This window comes from Medicago truncatula, chromosome 2 (assembly GCF_003473485.1).
Source record: "Medicago truncatula cultivar Jemalong A17 chromosome 2, MtrunA17r5.0-ANR, whole genome shotgun sequence".
Lineage (NCBI taxonomy): Eukaryota > Viridiplantae > Streptophyta > Magnoliopsida > Fabales > Fabaceae > Medicago > Medicago truncatula.
In genome coordinates this window covers 14,237,055-14,258,884 of record NC_053043.1, presented here as the reverse complement: position 1 = coordinate 14,258,884, position 21,830 = coordinate 14,237,055, and the positions used below count along the sequence as shown (strand labels likewise).

Here is a 21,830-nt window from a genome sequence, read left to right as displayed (position 1 = left end):
TACTCCCCTAAAATTTTGCACTTATGTCAAAATGAAATATGAAACTAGAAACAACATATGTAACATCTTATTAGGCCATTTTCAATGCAATGAGAACACGTTTGGAACCACACTCACCCACCAACCTCACAATTATCATCTTCTTCATAATCACCTTTATAGTAGATTTTACAACTTTTATGATATGTTTCACAAGGAACAAACTTTATATCACCACAAGCCTCACATCCACCATCACCTCCTTCAATGTCATCAATCCTTTCACAACGATCAAGCAATTTCTCAAGCTTCTTGTCATCATGAAGTTTTTGAATTTCCTCAACTCCACCAATGTATTTCTTTTCAATAAACACTTTTTGTAATCCTCATTTACCATAGTACCCTTCACCAAGTAACTCTTTAAGCTATTCTTTGAATCTTAAATGCATTTCTCAAGCTTCCTTGTTTGCCTTTAATATCTTTTGAGTCAAGTTTAGGAAGAAAAAAAATATAAATTTTTAAGTTCGGGGGGTATTTTGCACATAAGTGCAAAACTTCATGGAGGTATTTGCAAAACGTCATGTTGACTAACAGAAGAATTTGACGGAGGGGGTAAATTGATTAACGTTGTGCAATTTCAGAGAATAATTAAAGTTTTGTTAATTTCATAGGGTAATTGACGAAACTTACAATTTCATAGAATAATTGCCTATTTAGTTTAGTAAAAATAGTACATGACATTCAAAATAAATACGTAGAAGTATAAGAGGTACATGGGCCAACAAAGTACAAAAACTAACTCTTGAAAAACAGTGAAGGGGAGAAAATCGTTCATAGATGCAAGTGATCTTTTTTTTCTAGCTAAAATCTAATAAAATGATCATTAAAAAACAAAAAAATCTTCTCATTTCTTGATTCTCAAATCTTCCAGACAGTTGTTTGTCGTATTAACAATAGACCTTTTCAGTGTTTGCTATTTGATGAGGAAGAGGAGAAATCATCTAGGAGAGAGGTAGCATTCCGGGGCAACACAACTCATGTACCCACCCATTTAAAAATATGGTACCACACCAACTCAAAGAAAACGCACCTACAAAACAAATGATCCTCATCCACCAACACTCTCGGGCACCATACACAATCTGCTGCCCTATCCTTACCAAAAATCCCCCTCTTTGATAAATTTCCACTGGTTGGGAGTCTTCTAAGGAGGAGTTACCAAGCAAATGTTTGAACCTTTGACGTGCAAGACTATTCCAATTTGTTCTCAAGCCCTTTCGTGTAATTAGGGATAAATTTATCTCTGATAAAAACTTTGAAAATTGTTGTTTTGACATTTATTGTTTCTTAGAAATACATGGAAATGAACAAAAATTCCTAGCGGTAGTTAACTACCGCTAATTTATAACAGAAAAATCGACGGTAATTAACTACTGTTTAATTTTTTTGATCATTTTCATATATTTTTAAGAAACTATTGTTGTGAGAATTTTGTCAAGTGCCGCATATAAATCGGATTGTCATTATCACTACTGATTTCAACCCCTCCAATTAGTTCCCTAAGATCTTGAAATAGTTGTTTTTCTCATTCAACAAATTTCTCTGCCGCTTCAACTCCCATTTCCAAGACCCCTCCGCTATATATTCAATATCTTGAATACAACAAGATTTTTGAAGCCACATAGAAAACAATGTAGGGAATGCTTCTCTGAGTGAAGTGTTCAATGTCTAATTATCATGTCAAAAAAGGGTGTTTTTTCAATTACCAGTTTTTTTATTCACAAAATCAAACAACCAATCGTGATCCTTACCCCTAACCTTATCAAGCACGGATAAGTCTTTCCACCAAAGTGAAATAGAGTGGACTGATCTCCTTAATAATTTAAAGGTCATGTTAACCGGTATTCTTGTGGCACTAATTAAGGAAGTAAAAATAGAAATTTTTATAAAAAAATAACAACTTTTTTATTTTCATAAAGTTAGATATTTTACTTTTCACCACTTCCCAATACAAAGTTTTTATATTAATTTTTCTTAATTAGTATCTCGGAGACACTAGTTAACATTTTTCATAAATTAATTGTTTTGAAGGAAAAAAAAAACATCACCATATTTTGATTTCAACACAACCTCCAACTAGCCATTTTCTCAACCTAGGACAATGTATAAATGTTATATAGCTCGTTTTTAAGAGGTTAAATGTTATGTAAGTCCTCTGAAAAAAAAGTTATATAGTTTTTTTCACTTCTGAGTGTGTGGTACTTTTTTTATGAAATGAGTGAGTGATCTTTTTATCATACGGAATTATTTGGTTAAGAACTTTTTTGTTTTAAGAGGTTGTGAGTTTTTTTGGGTCAAGTACTCTGATGATTATAATTTCATCTTTAAGGTGGTTAAGTGAGAAATATGAGATTTCAACTCTGACTCATATATTATAATACATTATCTTTATCAATTGAATTAGACTCACGAGGATCATTCACTTGAGAGCTTAATTTAGAGTAAATCACTTATTTAGTCCCTAAAATGATAAGGGTTGTAAATTTTAGTCCATGAAATTCAAAAATGAACAAGAACATCTCAAAGTTGTATGATGTTAATGAAATTATTTTTTCTATTTATTCGTTTTACTACGATAAATGAGATGACGCATTAAGTAATTTAATTTCTTCTCTCTTAAGTTTTTATTTCTCTTTTAATCTTACTCTCTCTTGGTTATATTTTTTATGTTAATATTAGATGAAAAAAATAGTTAAATATATCAACTAGTGTAATTTTCTTATTTGTGAGACATTTTACTTATTGTGCTTCAAGATTCTTTTAGGTTTAATGTACAAGACGCTTATGTAACAATAATGTAACCAAATAAAAAATGTACAAGAGAAAAACAAATTTTTTTTGTCAGCCTAAAACTCTTGCTTTACTTTCTCTACCAGCTTTGGCATTAGGCAGGTCATACGAAAAAATGTTTATTAAATGAATGAAAGGTTAATTTACCCTTATAATACCCATATTCTTAAAGGAATACCAAATAGGCTCACAAGTAATCGTCTTTTTAATCCAAAAAAGGATATCTTGTTTGAATCACATTGTGGTCCTCTATGAATGACATGGAATGACGCACAAGAATTTCAAAGAGGACCAATGTTTATTTCTTCTTCTTTTAAAGGGACAAAAAAGGGTAATCCTCTACATTTTAATCATACCTAGCTGGTTGTCAACATGTCATACCTTGTAGTTCACTTCTTTTTCAACAAAAGTCATTGCTTTTGCTTAAAGCATGATGAGAGGCATAATCCACGATTAACTAGGAACACAAGTTTGAATTAAAGACATCATCACTAATTTAATTTTTTTGAACTAAGTTAGACGTCCCATCCTTTCGTAATGTACATCCAATACTACATTTTCGACAATCCAAGTTGGTAACATGGCAATCCTACTAATCTCACGTGGTTTTTGTGAATTTGTCTCCTAACCTCATCTTCTTACCATGTTAAGTAATGAGTACCAAACCCAAGACAGAACATACAAATTTAATATGGAGTATTCCCTTTCTTTCTAATTTATAATTACATAAAAACCCCTTTTTTTTTTTTAAGGTTTGGTAAAAATATATGATTCAGTATATGAATTTATTTTAGAAGAAATTCAGTATATGATTATTCACTTACATTTTTCATAATTATATTATTGTAATTATAAGACAGGATGTAGAAAATGAAGTATTGCAATACATTATCAAACTTAATGTCAATTTAGTCCATGTATGTTTTCTTGAGAAATTAACTCAATCAAATTTACAACACAAAATTTTAGGGCATCAAAATTGTGTCTCATGCTTCTTCTTTCTCAATAGCAAGTCTCGAACTGAGTTCCACAAGGTTGAAGAGTTTCTCTTACAACCAAGTGGCCTCTTAAGAAACTGGTACATTTTATTGTTGCAACATTAGATTTGAAGGAGGGATAAATTTCATTGACGTGAAATAAATTGAGTCTATTTCAAAAAAAATAGAAACTATATAATTCTCACAAATTGAAGGAGAAAGCAACATATTCACTTGTGCCATTCGCTAGCTACCAATTTTAAGCAACGTAATTTTTATTTTTTTTTGGTTACAAAGGTAATTGAAAGAAGAAACAAAAAGGAGGAGGAAAACGACTATAATCCACTGACCAAGTTCCCGCGGAGTCTGCAAAGAGGAGGATCGATAATCTTGGTGAAAAAGAGGAGTGAATCATGAGCTCCAAGATTAGCTAAGAAGTCAGCACAATTATTTACTTCACGGAGGGTGCTAGTAATGGAAGCTAGTTGATCCAAGTTGAGTAAATCTTTGATATCTTGATTCAGAGTATTCAGAGTATCATGCATATGGAATTTCAGGATTAGATCCTTGAAGATATACACACAGTGAGTCAGTGTAACAAGTAACAACTGTAAAGTTCATTTCATAGGCTAATAAGAACCATCAGTAGATGGCATAGAGCTCTGTTAGGGGGATGCCAAATGCTCCTACAATATAACATGAAATCCAAGACCCAAAAGGGTGACGAAATAAGCTGCCGAAACCAGCTCTGATGGGATTACGCTTTCATCAACATTTATAATTACACTATGTTTAAAGGAGTTCCACTAAACCCATCTTTCCTCCAGACTCAGTGGTGGAGCACTAGAGAAGCAAGAATTGAGATTGCAGCCAGGTTGTGAACTTCCAAGGCAAGACGATAAGTGGGGATCGTAACTTTAAAAATAAATAAATAAATAAATAAACAATTTGAGCTTCGGTTTCTCCAAGACCACCGCACCCTAACAGCAAAGATGTTAGCCCTATAAGAGGTGAGCCCTTTATGAGCCATGAGAGAGCAATTTGAATTAGAGAAAAACTCAATAGAGTTGAATCCCAAGGCATGTTAGAGATGAGATGAGACTACAATGAAGGAAGAATTAGGGACATAGTTTTTATAAGCAAGGTTCTGATGATTCAAAAATGACAAATAGGGACATCGTTTTTATAAGTCAGCCACACAAAAAAAAAAATGATTTATAAGTGAAACCATCATTAGTTTTATGAAACTCATTGGAGTTGTTAGACCAAATGAAAATATCTTGCGTTGGAACTGAAGTGAAGTTTGAGGTTGGTGAATAGTTGATTGTATGTCTAAATTAAGCTTAGAGTATGGAATAATCTTGAGAAACCCCGAACAGTTCAACATTTATAATTAGTTTCATTTGAGTCTGAATCGTCACATTATAAGTCACACGTTACCGAAATTGAATTGCTACAAGTAACACTGATTGAAAGGACTTTCGATGAGGTGAAGTTAAGGCTATTTCACCACTTCCGTACGAGTATACTGACTAACCAAGAAAACGACCACCAAAAACCCTTTATTTTATTAAATCAAGTGCCCACCCTTGCAATCTAGTCATGCAAGAACTTCATAAAACCCTTTTTTCACCAGAGAACTTGGCATATTTCAATTTTAAGCCACACTGAAGATAGTAACACGTTGAAGGTCTTTTAAGCTTCACCTAGGTAAGAAAACGTACGCATGTCGTGCATAGAAGAGTGGATTCTTTTTAAAAGCATTTTTAAACAAAGGGCAGTGTAAAATTGTTGGGGGTACTAAGTATTAATGATAAACGCAAAAAACTATTTCAGTACACAAACCAAGCAAATCTTCAAACCTGACAACTGACATTCCTTATGAAACACAAGAAAAATCATATTATCATGTTTATGAATTCTATATCCGGAATCATTAAATTTAATAGGAATGATAAATAAGTGCAAATTATCACATCATTATCAAAAATACCAAATCATAGTCTCAACTCTCGAGTAACTTAGAACACAATGTAGAACAAAAACATGATAAATTAGGGCAGAAAAACTAGAGTAGTACAACACTTAACACTTGATTTCCTTCAAAGCATAAGCGAAGTAGAGAAACGTTGGATCAGCAGCACCATCCTTGTAGTAGGCGAAAACCAAGCTACCATCATCATGCATGCTCTCACCAACAAAGCTGCACAACAGGAATTCAACTCAATTTCAAAATATATTCGCAAAAAACATTATTGTCTATTGATTTAATAATAATAATAATAATAATAATAATAATCAATACAAAATAATACAATCAGCCTCAAATGACAAATATTATGAAACAAATGTAACTATATAAACAGAAAACTATGAATTTTTCTTGAATGAGCATAATAGAGGTTCACTTACAATTGAAGGTCCTTGAGCTTGCCGAGCAGGTATTTGGTTGCTCCCTCAATGTGCTTTTTAAATAGCTCTTGTTTCTCTGCATCTAGTTTGGGTGTCAGCAACTTAATATACCTCTTAACAAAGCCAAGAAACTGCTTCTTGTCAAAAGATGGTTGTTCCTATAACAGTCAACACATAACAAAATAATTAACCTCTGAAAGTGGCGAGCTCAAAAAAATAAATTAAAACTGTATCATCTAAGGATATAAAGAGGTGTTTGACTGTCCTGACCTGAAGTCTGAATACGTCAACAATGTCGACAACCTTGACAGCTGAGTCATCAACACCCTCATCTTCTCCACCTTCAGCTGAAGCGTTAGCACCAATGTCTACTTCAACAACTCCCTTAACAACCCACTGCACACCAAAAGCAAATAGTTTTTAGCTTGTCATCCCCAAGTGTAACATAACTAATTCAATATTTTGATAAATGCACTTGAAAATAAACTAACCTTTCCCTCAACCTCCCACAACATTCCATTCTCAATTTCCTTGTATGGGTAAGAGTCTGACAAAAGCTCATCACCTACAAAATATGATATGTATCGTCAATGTTATGTTACTCCAAGCATTCAACCATAACATATTTCAAACAAAAACATGCTACTATAAATAATAATAAAAAAAAAAAATAGCATATTTCAAACAAAAAACAAATGATACAACAAAAGATTTCAGATTCTAATGTCAAGCGATGACAGCCCCTGTAGCCAACCAATTCGTTTGGATTGAGATCGTACAAATCAAGATCTGACTATTGAGTATAAAATTTAAATATGAGATCAGAACATGAGCCATCCGATCTTAATCCTATTGGTTAGAATTGCTGAACTATGGCAACTGCATCATGCATCATATTCACAAACAGGAGATCTATATAAAATCAATCATTAACTTAACAATTATAAGGTAATCATAAAATTCCCTCGATCTCATCCAAAATTTTAACTTTTTAACATAAACTTAAACTTAAAAAGAACAATATAACAGAAGGAATAATCAATAAAACAGAGCACAGACAATACGAAACTTAATAAGTGATACCTAATATGCTGCACAAATAAAAATAATGGATTCTCGATTTTAAAAATCGGTACTTTTGAGCGTGAAAACAGAAAATATAGATGATTTTTATAAAACAATGAAAAATATTAAAATTTTCAAAAAAAAAAAAAAAAAAACTATATCTTCGTGTTCTTAACCAGCACAAATAATCAGAATATGCATCAAATGAATCAAAAACAATACAAAAAACAAAATAATCACCAGATCCAATGAATTAAAATAACAACAAGAATAATTCAATAAGTAAAAGTCATAATTGGATACAGAATTCAAATAGATCTAATAATAAAAAACGGAAAATTGAAGCGATGGATTGATGAGAGTGATTAGAATTACCGGTAAGGAGATCCTGGTAAACCAACATGATTGAAGAGTTAACTGTCTCTGGAACGCTCCTGAATGCAAAGTGAGTTCGTGCGGTGAAACAACAAGGGTACGGAGCGACCTGAGAGTGAAGAGGGTTGATGCTCTGTGCGTGTACTTTATTTATATCCTAGGGTTTCTACCATCTAAATTACCTTTATGCCTCTCCTATTTTCCGAAATTCCCAATTTCTCCAACCGACCTTAGAACAATTTTTTATTTCGTTTATAATTTTTTTACTATATTATTAGTATTTGAATTTAATAAATATGAAAACGCCTAAAAAATGACAATTTTCAGCCATACTAAATAGGTTCAAATTATATAATCCGAAATAATTACATTATATAATTTAAATCAGTTCAATATCGTAAAAAAAAAAAAAAGGAATAGATGATCGAAGAAATGCAAACTTATCTTATGTTTCATGGTTGAAAAGCCTTGAATTGTGGTGAATTAAACAGAAAAAACTTTAAGAATCACATAATGTATGATGGTTCAGATTTTGGGTGGTTTAGGAGAAATATAGGACAAAATATGTAACTGTTGAATAAGGGAAAGTTTATGGTTTTGCTTATATGTTGGTATGGTTCAGATTATATAATTTGAACTGTCTTTTTTTAGCGCGAGAAGTTAGGAAGGTGGGAAAAGAAATTCTTTTTTTTTTCTACACTAAAATATATGTATGAGTTGGGCTTTATGTTTGGAAATCTTAAAAGTCGAGACTCGAACCATATTCATAATTTTCGGCCTAACATTTTACAATATAAATATATTATGGCTTAAATATGTGTATAGCTCCTGCAAATAGGGCTCGTTTGAATTTTTGTCCATGTACTTATTATTCCCTCCACAATTTCCCTGCAAATACTAATCATTTGAGTTTTAGTCCTAATCTCATTTGATTACTTATGTGGCACATGATTAGTGACGTAGCGATGATGTGGCATAATTTGATTGGGAAAGGACAAGGATGACTCAGCAAATTACATATGGAATGACCATTTTTCCATTAATGAAATCAGACAAAGGCAAAATGACCATTATACCCCTTCTTTCTTCTTTATTCTCTTCCACCACCATTAACACCATCGTGTCTTCCATCACCGCCACACCAACATTTTCCATCACAACCAACACCATCAATCTGAACGAACCTAACAACAATGAGGTGGTTCATTGTAAATAAGACAGACTCTCCCAAACCCAAATGTGCAGCCATAGCTTCTACCATTTTTATTACTTTCTCAAAATCTTTGTCTTTTCTAATTCTCACTATTGGCCCCACCCATCCCACCAACATCGAAACCTCTAAGGTTCAAAATCGATATTTATATGTTTCTCTTGGGTGACAAAATCGAAACCCCTAAGACTATCCCATACTCAAAATCTTCATCTTCTTCTCACTGTTTCAACTCTGATTAAAAAGAGATGCAAAATCGAGATTTGAGAATTCGATTTTGAACAAGATTGATTTAAAGTTGGATGGTTTGTTATCTGAAGCTTCTTCTGAATAAGAAAAAACATTATTTCATTATTTATAAGTATTATAACTATTTTTTACATTTTATTGTAAAAAATATTAAATATACATTATTATTAGTAATAAAAAACAATATTAGTAATAAAAATTCAAAAAAAAAGCATAAATTTTATTTCTCCGACACTGTTGCTAAATAATATCTAGTTATTATACTTTTTAAATGATTGAAAATTTATTTTTTTAAAAAAAGAAAAATTCATATAAGAATGTATTGTCGAATTTATTCAAAGAAAATAAGAGTAATTTGCATTTAGTGAATAATAATGTTTCAAAAATTCACAAAGCCTAACATTTTTATATTTTGGTTTTTGAGGTAACGTTACTAACAACAACCCTTCAAAAAAAAAAAACAATTAGCTACAAAAAAGTTGCTATATGCCTTAAAATTCTAACAACTTATCATCCTTTAGTTCATTAACGCTCAATCAAAATGTCCAACTTAATTAACCACAAATCATCCTTTAGTTCATTAACGCTCCAATATAGAGAGTGCCGTAAAACCAACCCATATCATCCTTTAGTTCATTAACGCTCAATTTTACCTTCCTAATATCTTAACTCCAAAAATAAATTAATCTCCTTGCATTTATAAACCTTGTCATTTCTCTTGTGTCTCATAACATAAAATTAAGAGTAGTGATACATAGACCATCTTAGGTGGTATGTACCACCTGTACACCCACACACAATTTTGACAAGTGTTACCCCACACACAAAAAAGCTCACATGTATTGCCTCTCAGACACTCTCACATGGAGTGGTACAATGTGTGTATGGAAAAAAGTGTGTACATGAAACATTATCCTAAAATTAAACTACAAGAAACCTCAAAATCTAATTAACCACAAATTCTTAATTCCAACACATGGCCTCTTCATCATCTTGTTTTTCTCTTTCTTTTTCAACATTCACAATGAAAGTTCTCATTTTTATCTTGGTTTTTGTACCATATTGTGCTCTTGCCTTTGATGTAAAAACAGTCATAGACTCTCCTATGTTAGCGCAAAAGGTAGGAACTAATCGCACTATTAAAGTTGATATTAATGGAAATGGAGACTTTACATCAGTACAAGCTGCCATAGATTCAATTCCTAAAGGAAATTCTAATTGGGTCATCGTTCATATTAGAAAAGGAGTACACGAGTATAAATTCGATTATTATTTGATTATCAAGTTAATTATATTAAGTCAAAAGAAGTTAATTATATGATTTATTTTAATCACGTGAAGAGAAAAAGTGCACATACCAAAGAATAAGCGTTATACATTCATGAGAGGAAATGGAAGAGGAAAAACTGCAATTGTTTGGTCCGAAAGCTCCTCTAACAACATAGCTTCTGCCACCTTCAAAGTTGAAGCCTTGGATTTCATTGCCTTTGGAATTAGCTTCAAGGTATTTTCATACTTCTATCAATATTGTATACCAGAAAATGCTGAACTACCAACAAAATCGTCATTATTATTATGCTAATTATGAAAAGAATTAACATTTTCCAGAAAAAATTCAATGTTTTTGTATTACAGAATGATGCACCTACTGGGATAGCCTATACTTCACAAAATCAATATGTGGCAGCAGAAAAAGCAGCATTTTATCATTGTGCATTTTATAGTTCACACAACACGCTCTTTGATTACAAAGGAAGACATTACTACGAGTCTTGTTGTTACATTCAAGGTTCCATTGATTTCATATTTGGTCGTGGCAGAACCATCTTCCAAGTGAGTTCATTTTCTTATCTATTTTCTACATCCTTACTTAATTTTCATAAATATTTATTTTTTGACTCAAAATAAATATTTATTAATGATTATGATTTATTTTTATGCAGAATTGTGAGATATTTGTGGTTGATGACAAAAGGATAAAAATCCGTGGGTCAATTACAGCTGCAAATAGAGAAAATGAAAGTGAGATGAGTGGATTTATATTTGTCAAAGGCAAAGTTTATGGCATTGGTGGTGTGTACTTAGGAAGGGCTAAAGGTCCTTATTCTAGGGTCATTTTTGCTAAGACATACCTCTTCAAAACCGTTGTTCCAGAAAGGATGGACCAATTGGAGTTATGACGGTAGCACAGAATAAGAGCATTATCATTTACACCATTAGATTAATGTATACATTTGTGAAAATTAATAATTAATTTTGGTTATTTGTTATGAATTATAGACATCTTTACCATGCGGAGTATAAATGTCATGGACCTGGAGCCACAACACAGGGAAGAGCTTCTTGGTCAAGGCAGCTTAGTGATGAAGAAGCTGCTCCATTTATATCTATTGATTACATTGATGGCAAGAATTGGTTACCAGCTTGGATATAATCATATCATGCATGTTTGTGCATAAACTCGATCTATGGAATATGATCAAGAGTAGAGTGTGCAATTTCAATAGTATTCGAGCCAAAGGAAATAAGGTTAAACACGAATAGCATAAATTTGTTCTATATTTATTTTCATGGTTACTTTTTGATTAAAACACATGTACTCTTGATTTTTATATCAATAAATAAGGCGTTTCTTTATTTAGAAATCGATCCTATTTTTTCCGCTCTCTCAAATTTGTCCTTGTTATCCATATTCTAAAATATCAATTTTTTTTCCTCCAAATTTTATAAAAATAGCTTAACAAAGTTTAACAATCAAGAACAAAATACCCGAAACTTTCTAGAAAATATCATTCCCACATCAACATTTTATCATTATTAATGTCAAGGATTAAAATAACTAAAAAGATTGAAGATAATTTAACTGATTTTAATTGAAGTTTAGGATCATTATGACAACTACACATTAAGCTCCTAAAATGATGGTTTGCTCTTGTTTTCACTTTCCCAAAGCGGGAACAAAAATTCAAAAAACCACACAGAAAAAGCTTCAATAACTTCAAATCTCGTTCTGCACAGACCGGAGTAGCGCCACCGGAGATGGACGACGAAACAATCTCCCGCATCGTAACAGAAATCTCCGACCTCCGCGAAACCCACCACACCGAAAATCCACAACCACTCTCCGAACAATCCCTCTCTTCTCTCCAAACCCTCCTCAACCATTCCCAACCTTTAGACCCACTCTACGACGCCGTTTCACCTTCCCACCTAATTCCCCCAATCGCCACCGCAATGGATTCATCTCCACCACCTCACTCTCTCCTCGCTTCTCACGTCTTCCTCTCCTTCCTCCTCTCCCCAAACGCCCCCGTTTTCACTCTCTTCACTCCTCTCTCCTTTCTCTCATTCCTTCGCTCCCTCCGTCGTGCTTTCAAAAACACTAACCCTAACCCTAATAACAACGCTCAGCAGATTCGGAAGCGGAGACGGAACTCCAAAAACAAGAAAAATGTTCAAAATGACGATGATGAACCTAATTCGCCGAATTCAGTACAGAAAGTTGATGTTAGGGTTTTGATTTCGCTGTTTGAGAAATTAGTTAGTGTTATGGGTTTAATTCATCTTGATCGGTTTCCCGAGAGTTTGAAATCGTTGATTCAAACGATTTCTGAGGTTCCGTTGACTGCGATTGAATCGTGTAATGAGGTTCAGTATGGTAGATTGGTTGGTTTGTGTTCGAAGATTTTGAAAGAGGTCTTGAAACCGGAGCATGGGGAGGTTTCGGAGACGGCTGCTGAGGTTTTAAAGGCCATTTCGCCTTTTGTTGTAATGCCGAAGTCTCAGGTTAGGAGTTTTGCTGTTGGTTTTGTGATTAGTTTGAGTAGGGATTCGGATGGTGTGAGGAAAGCGTTGGTTAATTTTCCGAGATATTTGGCGAATAAGGCGCCGGATAAAGCTGATCCGAGGGCGTTGGCGGTGGATTTTATAATGGAGGTTGTTAGGGTTATGGCAGTGGGGGATCAGATTGAGTTTGTGAAGTATGTTGTGAAGATGAGTCAAGGGAAAACCAATTTAAGGCTTTTGGCGGTTGATCTTATTTTGAATCTTGTGACGTTGTTGAAGGATCCTTTAGGGGTGAATTCGACGGATGAGGAAGAAGGGAATGTGGCGTGGGGGATTTGGTGTTTGGAGGCATTGGTGAAGCGTTGTTCGGATGTTAGTGCTACGATTCGCGGGCGAGCGATGTCGACTCTGGCGCAGGTTGTTGGGTTTTTATCAGGTAGTGAAAAGGCTAGTGTGGTTTTGAAAGAGTTTATGGGTTTTGGTGATGGAAATGTTGCGGGTGTGGGAGGAAAGGGAATCAATGAGATGCTTAGGAGAAGGTGTGTGGATGAGAAGGCTGTTGTGAGAAAAGCAGCTCTTTTGTTTGTTACTAATTTGACTGCTCTACTTGGAGGTGCTATTGATGAAGTGGTGCTGAAGACAATGGGAATGGCCTGTTCCGATTCACTTCTAAGCATTCGTAAAGCAGCTGCTGCAGCTCTTTCTGAGGTACTTTTGTTACCTTTTTTTCATAAGGTTTTTGTTGTGCTGTGTTTTGTGGAGAGGGTAGAATTGTAAACTTATGCAGAATGCAAAATTTTGCATATTTGGATTGTGAAAACCTATGTTATTTTCGTCATGAATTATAAAGCTATTTAGATTTTATAGAAGACTGCAAAAATATTGTGTTATTGTTCTTTTTCTTTGTTTTTTATTTTAAATTTAAATGTTTGTGCACATGATAGTTAATAAAGAATATACAAATAACTTTTTTTAGGCATTCTTTAGCTATTTAGTGGAAGGGAGTAATAGATATATATAGTGTTTGGTTAAGAGGGGAAGGTGAGAGGAGCAGAAATAACATAATTGCTTTCTATTTGGATTTTGGTTTACTAGTGGGGTTGAGGAATTTTAAACCAATTATCTTTCCATCTTGAATCTCACTAGTTCCCTGAAAGTCCTGTTCTTTTTCCTTTCTTGGTATTTTTTTACTATTGACAGTATATGATTTTTGGATTTTACTTAACGATATGTAGGCTTTCAGAACATTCTCAGCCGAAACGGTAACAACCGAGTGGCTACATTCAGTTCCTCGTCAAATAGCTGATAATGAAACTAGCATCCAAGAAGAATGTGAGAACTTGTTTCAAGAACTTGTTTTGGACCGAATATCTAGAACTGCAGCTGCCACCTCTTCATATATCGAACCTGCCTCTAGTATTAAAAAGAAAGGGAAAGGTTTAGACAACAAAATGGATATGCCTGTCCCCCAAGGAATTCTGTATCTCCTTAGAGAGATTTGCAATGGGGAGGTGAGTCCTTGGGTGAAAAAAATTTGCACAAACCTGGGCAAAAAGAAACGGTTGAATCACAAAATTGTTACGGCACTTCAGAATATAATTAAGGTGTCCGAGTCCATCTGGCTGAACCATAGCAAGCCAATAGAAAAGTGGACTGCCCCACAAGGCGCTTGGTTTCTTTTATCAGAGGTGTCAGTATTTCTTCCAAAAGCAGTGGACTGGGAATTTCTTCATCATCATTGGCAGCTTCTTGACAAGCATAAAGTGAAAGGCGAGTTTAGAAGTCCAGTGGTACAAATAAATGCATTTGAGGGCGACGAAAGCATAGAATGCAATAATGTTGCCTGGGCTAGTGACCGAGTATTCCTCTTGCAAACAATCTCTAATGTTTCTGTCGAGCTGCCAACTGATCCTGCTGCTGATTTGGCTCATAACTTGCTCAAACGGGTTGAAAAATTCAACATGCATGCTACAGAGGTAATTATTACTTACATGATATTATTGATTAAGTTCATAACTAAACAAATCCTAACACTGGACTTCTTAATCTTGCCTTATTCTTGAATGGCTCCCTTGATGGCATGTATTTGTAATATTATTATTATCTCATTGTTAAGCGTATGATTTTACTCGTTCTGCATGATTAAGTTCATAAACTACGTTCTCCGGATGTTTCTGTTGCATTTGACCATTTCTCAAAGATTAAGAAAACATGATAAATGAAAGAAAGAACATTATCATAAATGCAAAGTAGATAATAATAACTTGGAAGTGATTCATATTACATTAATCAGAGGGTACAATTGAAAGATAAGCAGTTAAAGTTAAAATTGAATACTAAAAATAGCAATCGTTTTGGACTTTTTTTTTTTTTTTTTTTTTTTGCAATTGCGACAATTATTATGGGAGACAGGTCCTCTTGAAATTATCACTTCTATCCTTCTATAAGTCCTTGGAATTTTTTCTCTATCTGATGCTTAAGCTTTCATCTTATTCTCACACACCCTTCATGTGGCAACAAAGAAGAAAAAGATTACTGTCGGACAGCATTGTGTATAAATGTTATATCCATGATAATCTTAGTTTCACAAGCAATCAGTAGCCCCACAGTCTATGATAATTTCTTAAGCATAGTTAGTGGACACAAATGTATTCGAGATAAAAAGACAAAAAATATCATATGATGCACTGCAAAACTTTAATGAAATGCTATTTTTGTTAACAGTGTACTACAAAGCTATAATGAATTGCTACTTTTGCTGACAGGTTGATGCTCATGTAAAAGCACTTAAAACATTGTGCAAGCGAAAAGCTTCAGATGCAGCAACAGAAGAAGCAATAGTCTTGAAATGGGTACACCAAGTTCTATCCAGAGCTTCTCAAATAATAGAAACTTTTATTTCAGATAATTCAGAGCAAAATGCAGAAACTGACTTCTTCACTCCACCTAGAAGTGGGCCAAGTAAAGGTCGGAAGTCAGGAAGAAAGCGCAAGTCATTGTCAAAAGCAATTACTGCTATTTATACAATTGGGTCTTTAATTATTGTTTGCCCGTCTGCTGATATGAGTGCTATAATTCCATTATTGCACACTATCATCACCTCTGGGAATTCTGACCCAAAATTAAATAAGCTACTCGGCCCTGCAACCTCTCTACAACAAGAATCTCCTTCTTTTTATATTCAAGGGTGGCTGACCATGGGCAAACTTTGTCTTGCTGATGGAAAGCTTGCAAAGAACTACATTCCTCTGTTTGTACAGGTTGGTCTTGAGACTTTGATTTTTTATGCCTCAAGGGCTGGTATATGTTATCTTATTTCCTAATCAAAACATATTTTGTTTTGGGATACAATTGCAGGAGCTTGAAAAGGCCGACTCTGCAGCTCTTCGCAATAATATTGTGGTCACGATGGCAGACTTTTGTGTTCGGTACACTGCTCTTATTGATTGGTAAGCTTTGTAAGAGATACTGCATTGAAGTTATTTTTAATTAAACAAGTATAATAATGTAAATGAAATAATCTAACAAATTGATTAACAAGTAATGGATGATATAAACTGAGGAGAATTATTACTTTATGCTGAGGAAGAAGTCCAATGTTCACATTATGCGGAATTTATACAGTCAATAATGTCAAGTAAATATTCTCTTTGCTAACTTAATTTCTTTGAAGCTACCAGTTACATAACCAAGATCACAAGGTGTCTCTTAGATCCTTGTGAACTTGTGAGAAGGCAAACATTCATATTGCTATCGAGACTGTTGCAGGTATTGTTTTGTCTTTTTCCTTCTATGACTACACTGATTCTATTTCATACCTTTTAATACCTTTAACTGATGTCCATACTCGTCCCGCTATGCTTCTAATCTATTTCATACCTTGTATTGATCCAAAACCCGCGCTGGGGTTGAGAGAATAAAAATATCATTTGCTAAATAGTTTACTTTTCTTTTATCCTAGAGGGATTACGTGAAGTGGAGAGGTGTTTTATTTCTTCGTTTCCTTTTGTCACTTGTTGATGAATCAGAAAAGATTAGGCAGTTAGCAGATTTTCTCTTTGGAAATATTTTGAAAGGTTTGAAGCTTTACCTCGGTAGTTCTACTTGCTGTTATATGATTTGAATAATGTTTGTTTTCAGACTTTGAATAGTTTTTTTTTTCACCAGTTAAGGCTCCTCTTTTAGCATATAATAGTTTTGTTGAGGCTGTTTTTGTTTTGAATGACTGCCGTGCCCATAATGGACATCGTGAGTCCAACGAATCACGAACGGAAAGCCAACTTTTTTCCATCAGGTAAAGGTGTCCCGAATTAGCAATTGGTTAGAAATTATGCAGTTGAGATATTGTGCTTACATCTGTTGCATCATTTTTGTTAGGGGTGCTGATGAAAAATCAAGGTCTAGAAGAATGCACATTTATGTTTCTCTACTAAAGCAAATGGCTCCCGAGCATCTTCTAGCAACCTTTGCCAAGTTATGTGCAGAAATTTTAGCTGCAGCTTCCGATGGTATGCTCAATATCGAAGATGCAACTGGACAGTCTGTTCTACAGGTATTGATCTTTACCAGCAATGGTCATCGTGTTTTCTGGACTATTGTGAATACACACACACATGTGCTGGTAATGCAAGCACGCCCCAAGTGATTTTCGAATAATAACATTAACTGTGGGATCAGGATACTTTTCAAATTCTTTGCTGTAAAGAGATACGCATTCAATCTACTCGTGTATCATCTGAGTCAGCAGACATAGAAGAAGAAGGAGGAGAAAATGGATCTTCAACTAGAAAAGCTATAACTCAGGCAGTCAAGAAGGGCCTCATTCAAAACACTATACCCATCTTCATAGAGTTGAAACGTCTATTGGAAACCAAGAACAGTCCCCTCATAGGCTCTCTCATGGAATGCCTTCGGATCCTTCTCAAGGACTACAAGAATGAGATTGATGACATATTGGTTGCTGATAAACAGCTGCAGAAAGAGCTTATCTATGACATGCAGAAATATGAAGCTGCAAAAGCTAAAGCAACAGTTGCTGAGGCTGTAGCCTCCAAGCCAAAATCAGCTGCAAATCAATCACCTGACGTTTCTAAGAATCTGGCAAAGGAACAAGAACAAACACATGAACAAAATGAGGACAGTGACAAGCCCCCAAGTGATTCAAAAATTGCTTCAGCAAGGGCAGATGCTGCAGCTGCAGCAACAGCCCGTTCTTTGCTAAAGGAAATTAACAAGGGGACATCAACACCACAACTTAGTTCTTTGAACGTTCCCAAAGTCAAGTCTTTCACCGGTGGATGCGTATCTAGAGGTGATAAGCGCTTGGATGTCTTAAAATCTGTGCAGAAAAAACATTCTTTTGATTCTGATGAAGAGAACTAAAAATGTATTAGGTTTTAGTTTTCCTTCTTCTAGGTGCCTCTAGAGTCCAAATGACAGCTCTTTTCTGGCGACTAGTATAAGAGCTCGTTCTTTTGCTCATTGTTGCTTAACGCTGATCGGCTGATGTAAATAGCTTAGCAACTTGACGAGAGTTTATTTTCTTATTAAACTAGTAATATATCCATGCGTTCACAAGGGTCGTGCGGCATTGTTGTTCAAAAACAAGCATGCATCTTTGAATTGCTATGTGTAGATCAATATTAATTTCACTCATCCTTTTTTGAAGTTTTGTATTTCAACTGTATTTTTGTTATACCATGAGATTGACAGCAATGAGGGAAGTTCCCGAACCATATTAAAGATACAAATGTTATTGCATAATGTTAATAAGATATACCCGTATGAACCCCTGCAATTAAGTGTTCGACATGATAGTATACTAATCTTTTTTTGAGGGGATGATAGTATACCACCTCTTATTGAAATGATATTTGAACATCCATTTTGTGACAACTTTTGTGACAAATTTCTCTCTCATACTCATATTACTTTTTACTTTATCTCTCTATTGCTTTGGTTTTTGTGCAAATATTTAACTTTTTCTTTGTAAATTATGGTTGTCTTGTAAGTTGTCAACAAAATGGTTGTTCAAATAACACTTCTCATTTAAGGTAAAGCTACAACGACATAAATTTTTACATTGTTCATTTTCAATCTTTGCAAATATATTGCTTTATATAATTGGTTTTTGCTTTTTTGTTTGTCTTTGTGCGTAATATTTTAGGGACCAAAATGAAATGCTACCCATACCCTATTCATTGTCATCCCTAAACAACAACAATTTCACTCGGAATAAATCGGCAGCTTCTCCGGTTTACCGTATCAGATAAATTCTTCATTCACTCGTACCAATTACAAAAACAGAGATGTTATGTAGTGCTAACCTATTTATGAAACTTTACGAACACGTGTCAAATAGTTCTTTGGATTTTAACATGTGCAACTTTAGTTTTTTGTATTTCAAAAAAAGTAGGAGATTATTTTATTCAATATAAATAAAAAATTAATAGAGTAAACTACCAATTCATCTCGTACTTTGTAAAACACTCTCAAATAGTTATGTGAGATTATGAGTATTTTAAAAAAGTTTTCGACTATAATAAATTTTCAAGGTGGTGCTAAAGTTAACATGTTTTTGTATATTTTAACAACTTACTGTCAATTTGGTCTATATCTTTAACCCCTAATTATCAATTCAGTCCCTAACATGTTTTCAGAATGACTAATACGAGAATATAGAGTTAGAGACCTTTTTAAAATATTCATAAGCTAAGAGATCTATTTAAGTGTTTTACAAAGCTGTACGAGACTAATTTCATCGTTTATCCAAAACTATTATATCTTGCATGCCTCAATGTATATGTACATGCTCCTCCTGAGTCACGTCATTTATGGTTTCAAATCAGCTCAATAAAAAGAAGTGTTTTGGTCCACAAATATCAGCTTAACCGGCAAAATGTGGAAATTGTTATATAAGACGTTATGACAGGGGTTCGAACCCCGTCACCTCCACTTGTGTGGGAGTTTATTTATAATGACTTTGTCATTTCATCTGTCTATAAAAAAAAAAAGGTTTTGAATACACAAACAACCAATATGGCACGATACAATATTTCATCAAGCTTGAAACCATGTTGAAGACGTGCGGTGCATGGCTGAGTGCAGATTTTAAATTTAATAATTGATCATAACCGTTCAATCTATTCAACTTCGATTGTTGATGCCCTAGAAAAAAGGAGTATGCCGTTTTAAGAAGGCCACGCCATTCTTAAGATTCAGCATTAGTAAAAATCATCTATTATTCAACTTTCTTAATTTTCTTATTCAAATTAGGTTTTGCAAATTTACGTAAACAAGAAACAAAAGAAAATTAGGTTTTGCAAATTTGAGCTTCATTCACTCATATAGGAATTAGAGATCAATTCTTCACAAGAAACAATAATGATCCACTCCATTCCACCGTATTAGGTAACTCTTCTCCCTTCCATTCCACACTCATATTCATCTTACAAATAAATAATTAATCTATTTGTTCATCTTTTCCTAATTAGGTTGCTCAATTTTGAGATTCACATCAAAATCTAGTCGTATTCGCACCATGGAAGGTAACAAAGACGAAGCATTGCGATGCATCCAAATCGCAGAAGAAGCAATCTCATCAGGTAACAAATCTCGCGCTCTCAAATTCATCAAGATCGCTCAGCGCCTCAACCGCGATCTACCTCTTGATTCCTTGTTAGCCAAATGCGAACGACTCAAATCACAGTCTTCTGCTTCTTCCACAAGAGGCTCTAACCCACCACCCTTGCCTAAGGTGCCTGCGAAGGAAAGGCCGGTAAGAATCATGAAAGAGAATGGTTTGAAAGGTGAAAAGAATTACATGGAAAAGAATGTTAATTTGATTAGAGAAATTTTATGGGAAGATGATTACTATATGATTTTAGGGTTAGAGAAGAGTTGTTCTATTGAAGAGATTAGAAAAGCTTATAAGAAATTATCTTTGAAAGTTCATCCTGATAAGAATAAAGCACCGGGTTCGGAAGACGCATTTAAGAAAGTTTCTAATGCTTTTCAGTGTTTGAGTGATGATGGTTCAAGAAAAGAGTATGATCGTGGTGTTTGGGTTAATGAAGATGATGATTTGAACTTTTATAATAAGAATCATAGTTATAAGAGAAATGAATGTGATCATGATGATTTGAATTATGATCAGAAGCATAGTTTTGGGAGGAGGGATGATACTTGCGAAGATGAATTTGATCCAGATGATGATATATTTAACTTTGAATTATGACATTAACTGTGGCATCACTGTACTTTGAAAATTCTTTGATGTGCAATTTGCAAGAACATACTCATTGGCATAATAGAAGCAATTTTTATTATTATTCTGTTTTTGCTATTTTGTTGATTTTAATTAACTTGTTATCAAAATAGTTTTTTGAATAACAAACATTAGTACGTTTAAATGCTAGTACATTGATTGATTTTTATTTTCGTATGATAATTTGATTCGTTTTTTTTTTTTAGGGAAAGGTGCTTATAGCATTTCATCATTAATAATCAAAGTTTCAATACAATTGGGTATATGAAAATAGATAACGGGACTAGCGAGAAATGTGGCTTCCCTTGCAAGAGTGTGAGCCACCACATTAGCTTGTCGCCTAACAAACTCCACTCTAGAGTTGGTAAACTTGGACAAAAGCAAAGACCGGGAGGCTGTGATGATGTTTCCAAATTCGGTTATGTCTTCCCGACCCGAATAAAGACCATCTTTTGTGGTTTTAGAGTCGACTTCAATATCAATGATAACAAGGTGCATATCGCTCGTCCATTGAAGCGCATGGTAAAGGCCCAAAGCTTCCCCAATGTCAACCGGATAGACACCAATAAAGCTAATTGTTCTAGCCAACACAAAAACTCCCCCTTCGTCACGGATGCAAATACCAATTCCCGTTTTGTTACGGTGACTAGAAAACGCCGCA

The 21,830-nt window shown here is 34.1% G+C and overlaps 4 protein-coding genes across 4 annotated transcripts; 3 read left to right on the top strand and 1 right to left on the bottom strand.

Annotated features, from left to right (window-relative positions):
• Positions 1-5,659: 5,659 nt before the first annotated feature.
• On the bottom strand, positions 5,660-7,814 carry LOC25488121 (translationally-controlled tumor protein homolog). The gene is made up of 5 exons (XM_013607782.2): positions 7,659-7,814; positions 6,710-6,783; positions 6,489-6,614; positions 6,219-6,376; positions 5,660-6,009 (listed from the first exon to the last, which is right to left on the bottom strand). The coding sequence occupies exons 1-5, from the start codon at positions 7,684-7,686 to the stop codon at positions 5,892-5,894; spliced, it is 504 nt and encodes a 167-aa protein (XP_013463236.1). The 5' UTR covers positions 7,687-7,814; the 3' UTR covers positions 5,660-5,891.
• A 2,327-nt stretch (positions 7,815-10,141) lies between these two features.
• On the top strand, positions 10,142-11,551 carry LOC25488119 (probable pectinesterase 67). Its single transcript, XM_039830964.1, is given in 4 exon segments — positions 10,142-10,621; positions 10,753-10,971; positions 11,061-11,290; positions 11,398-11,551. Coding segments are annotated over 4 exon segments (1,083 nt in total).
• Positions 11,552-12,023: 472 nt separating this feature from the next.
• LOC25488118 (condensin-2 complex subunit D3) lies at positions 12,024-18,571 on the top strand. Its single transcript, XM_013607778.3, has 9 exons — positions 12,024-13,611; positions 14,139-14,879; positions 15,669-16,163; positions 16,261-16,352; positions 16,584-16,671; positions 16,865-16,979; positions 17,071-17,197; positions 17,281-17,455; positions 17,581-18,571. The coding sequence occupies exons 1-9, from the start codon at positions 12,157-12,159 to the stop codon at positions 18,283-18,285; spliced, it is 3,993 nt and encodes a 1,330-aa protein (XP_013463232.1). The 5' UTR covers positions 12,024-12,156; the 3' UTR covers positions 18,286-18,571.
• Positions 18,572-20,114: 1,543 nt separating this feature from the next.
• LOC25488117 (chaperone protein dnaJ 49) lies at positions 20,115-21,233 on the top strand. Its single transcript, XM_039830442.1, has 3 exons — positions 20,115-20,178; positions 20,220-20,313; positions 20,397-21,233. Exon 3 carries the CDS (start codon positions 20,444-20,446, stop codon positions 21,137-21,139), a length of 696 nt encoding a protein of 231 aa, XP_039686376.1. The 5' UTR covers positions 20,115-20,178; positions 20,220-20,313; positions 20,397-20,443; the 3' UTR covers positions 21,140-21,233.
• The last annotated feature ends 597 nt before the right edge of the window (positions 21,234-21,830 follow it).

Excerpts from the sequence above, each read along its gene's own strand:
- LOC25488118 (XM_013607778.3), top strand. The coding sequence starts at position 12,157 with ATGGACGACGAAACAATCTCCCGCATCGTAACAGAAATCTCCGACCTC. Across the intron at positions 13,612-14,138 it reads CTGCTGCAGCTCTTTCTGAG|GCTTTCAGAACATTCTCAGC; the intron begins GTACTTTTGTTA and ends AACGATATGTAG. Across the intron at positions 16,164-16,260 it reads ACATTCCTCTGTTTGTACAG|GAGCTTGAAAAGGCCGACTC; the intron begins GTTGGTCTTGAG and ends ATACAATTGCAG.
- LOC25488117 (XM_039830442.1), top strand. The coding sequence starts at position 20,444 with ATGGAAGGTAACAAAGACGAAGCATTGCGATGCATCCAAATCGCAGAA.
- LOC25488121 (XM_013607782.2), bottom strand. The coding sequence starts at position 7,686 with ATGTTGGTTTACCAGGATCTCCTTACCG. Across the intron at positions 6,784-7,658 it reads TTACCAGGATCTCCTTACCG|GTGATGAGCTTTTGTCAGAC; the intron begins GTAATTCTAATC and ends CATATTTTGTAG. Across the intron at positions 6,615-6,709 it reads TGTGGGAGGTTGAGGGAAAG|TGGGTTGTTAAGGGAGTTGT; the intron begins GTTAGTTTATTT and ends TTTGGTGTGCAG.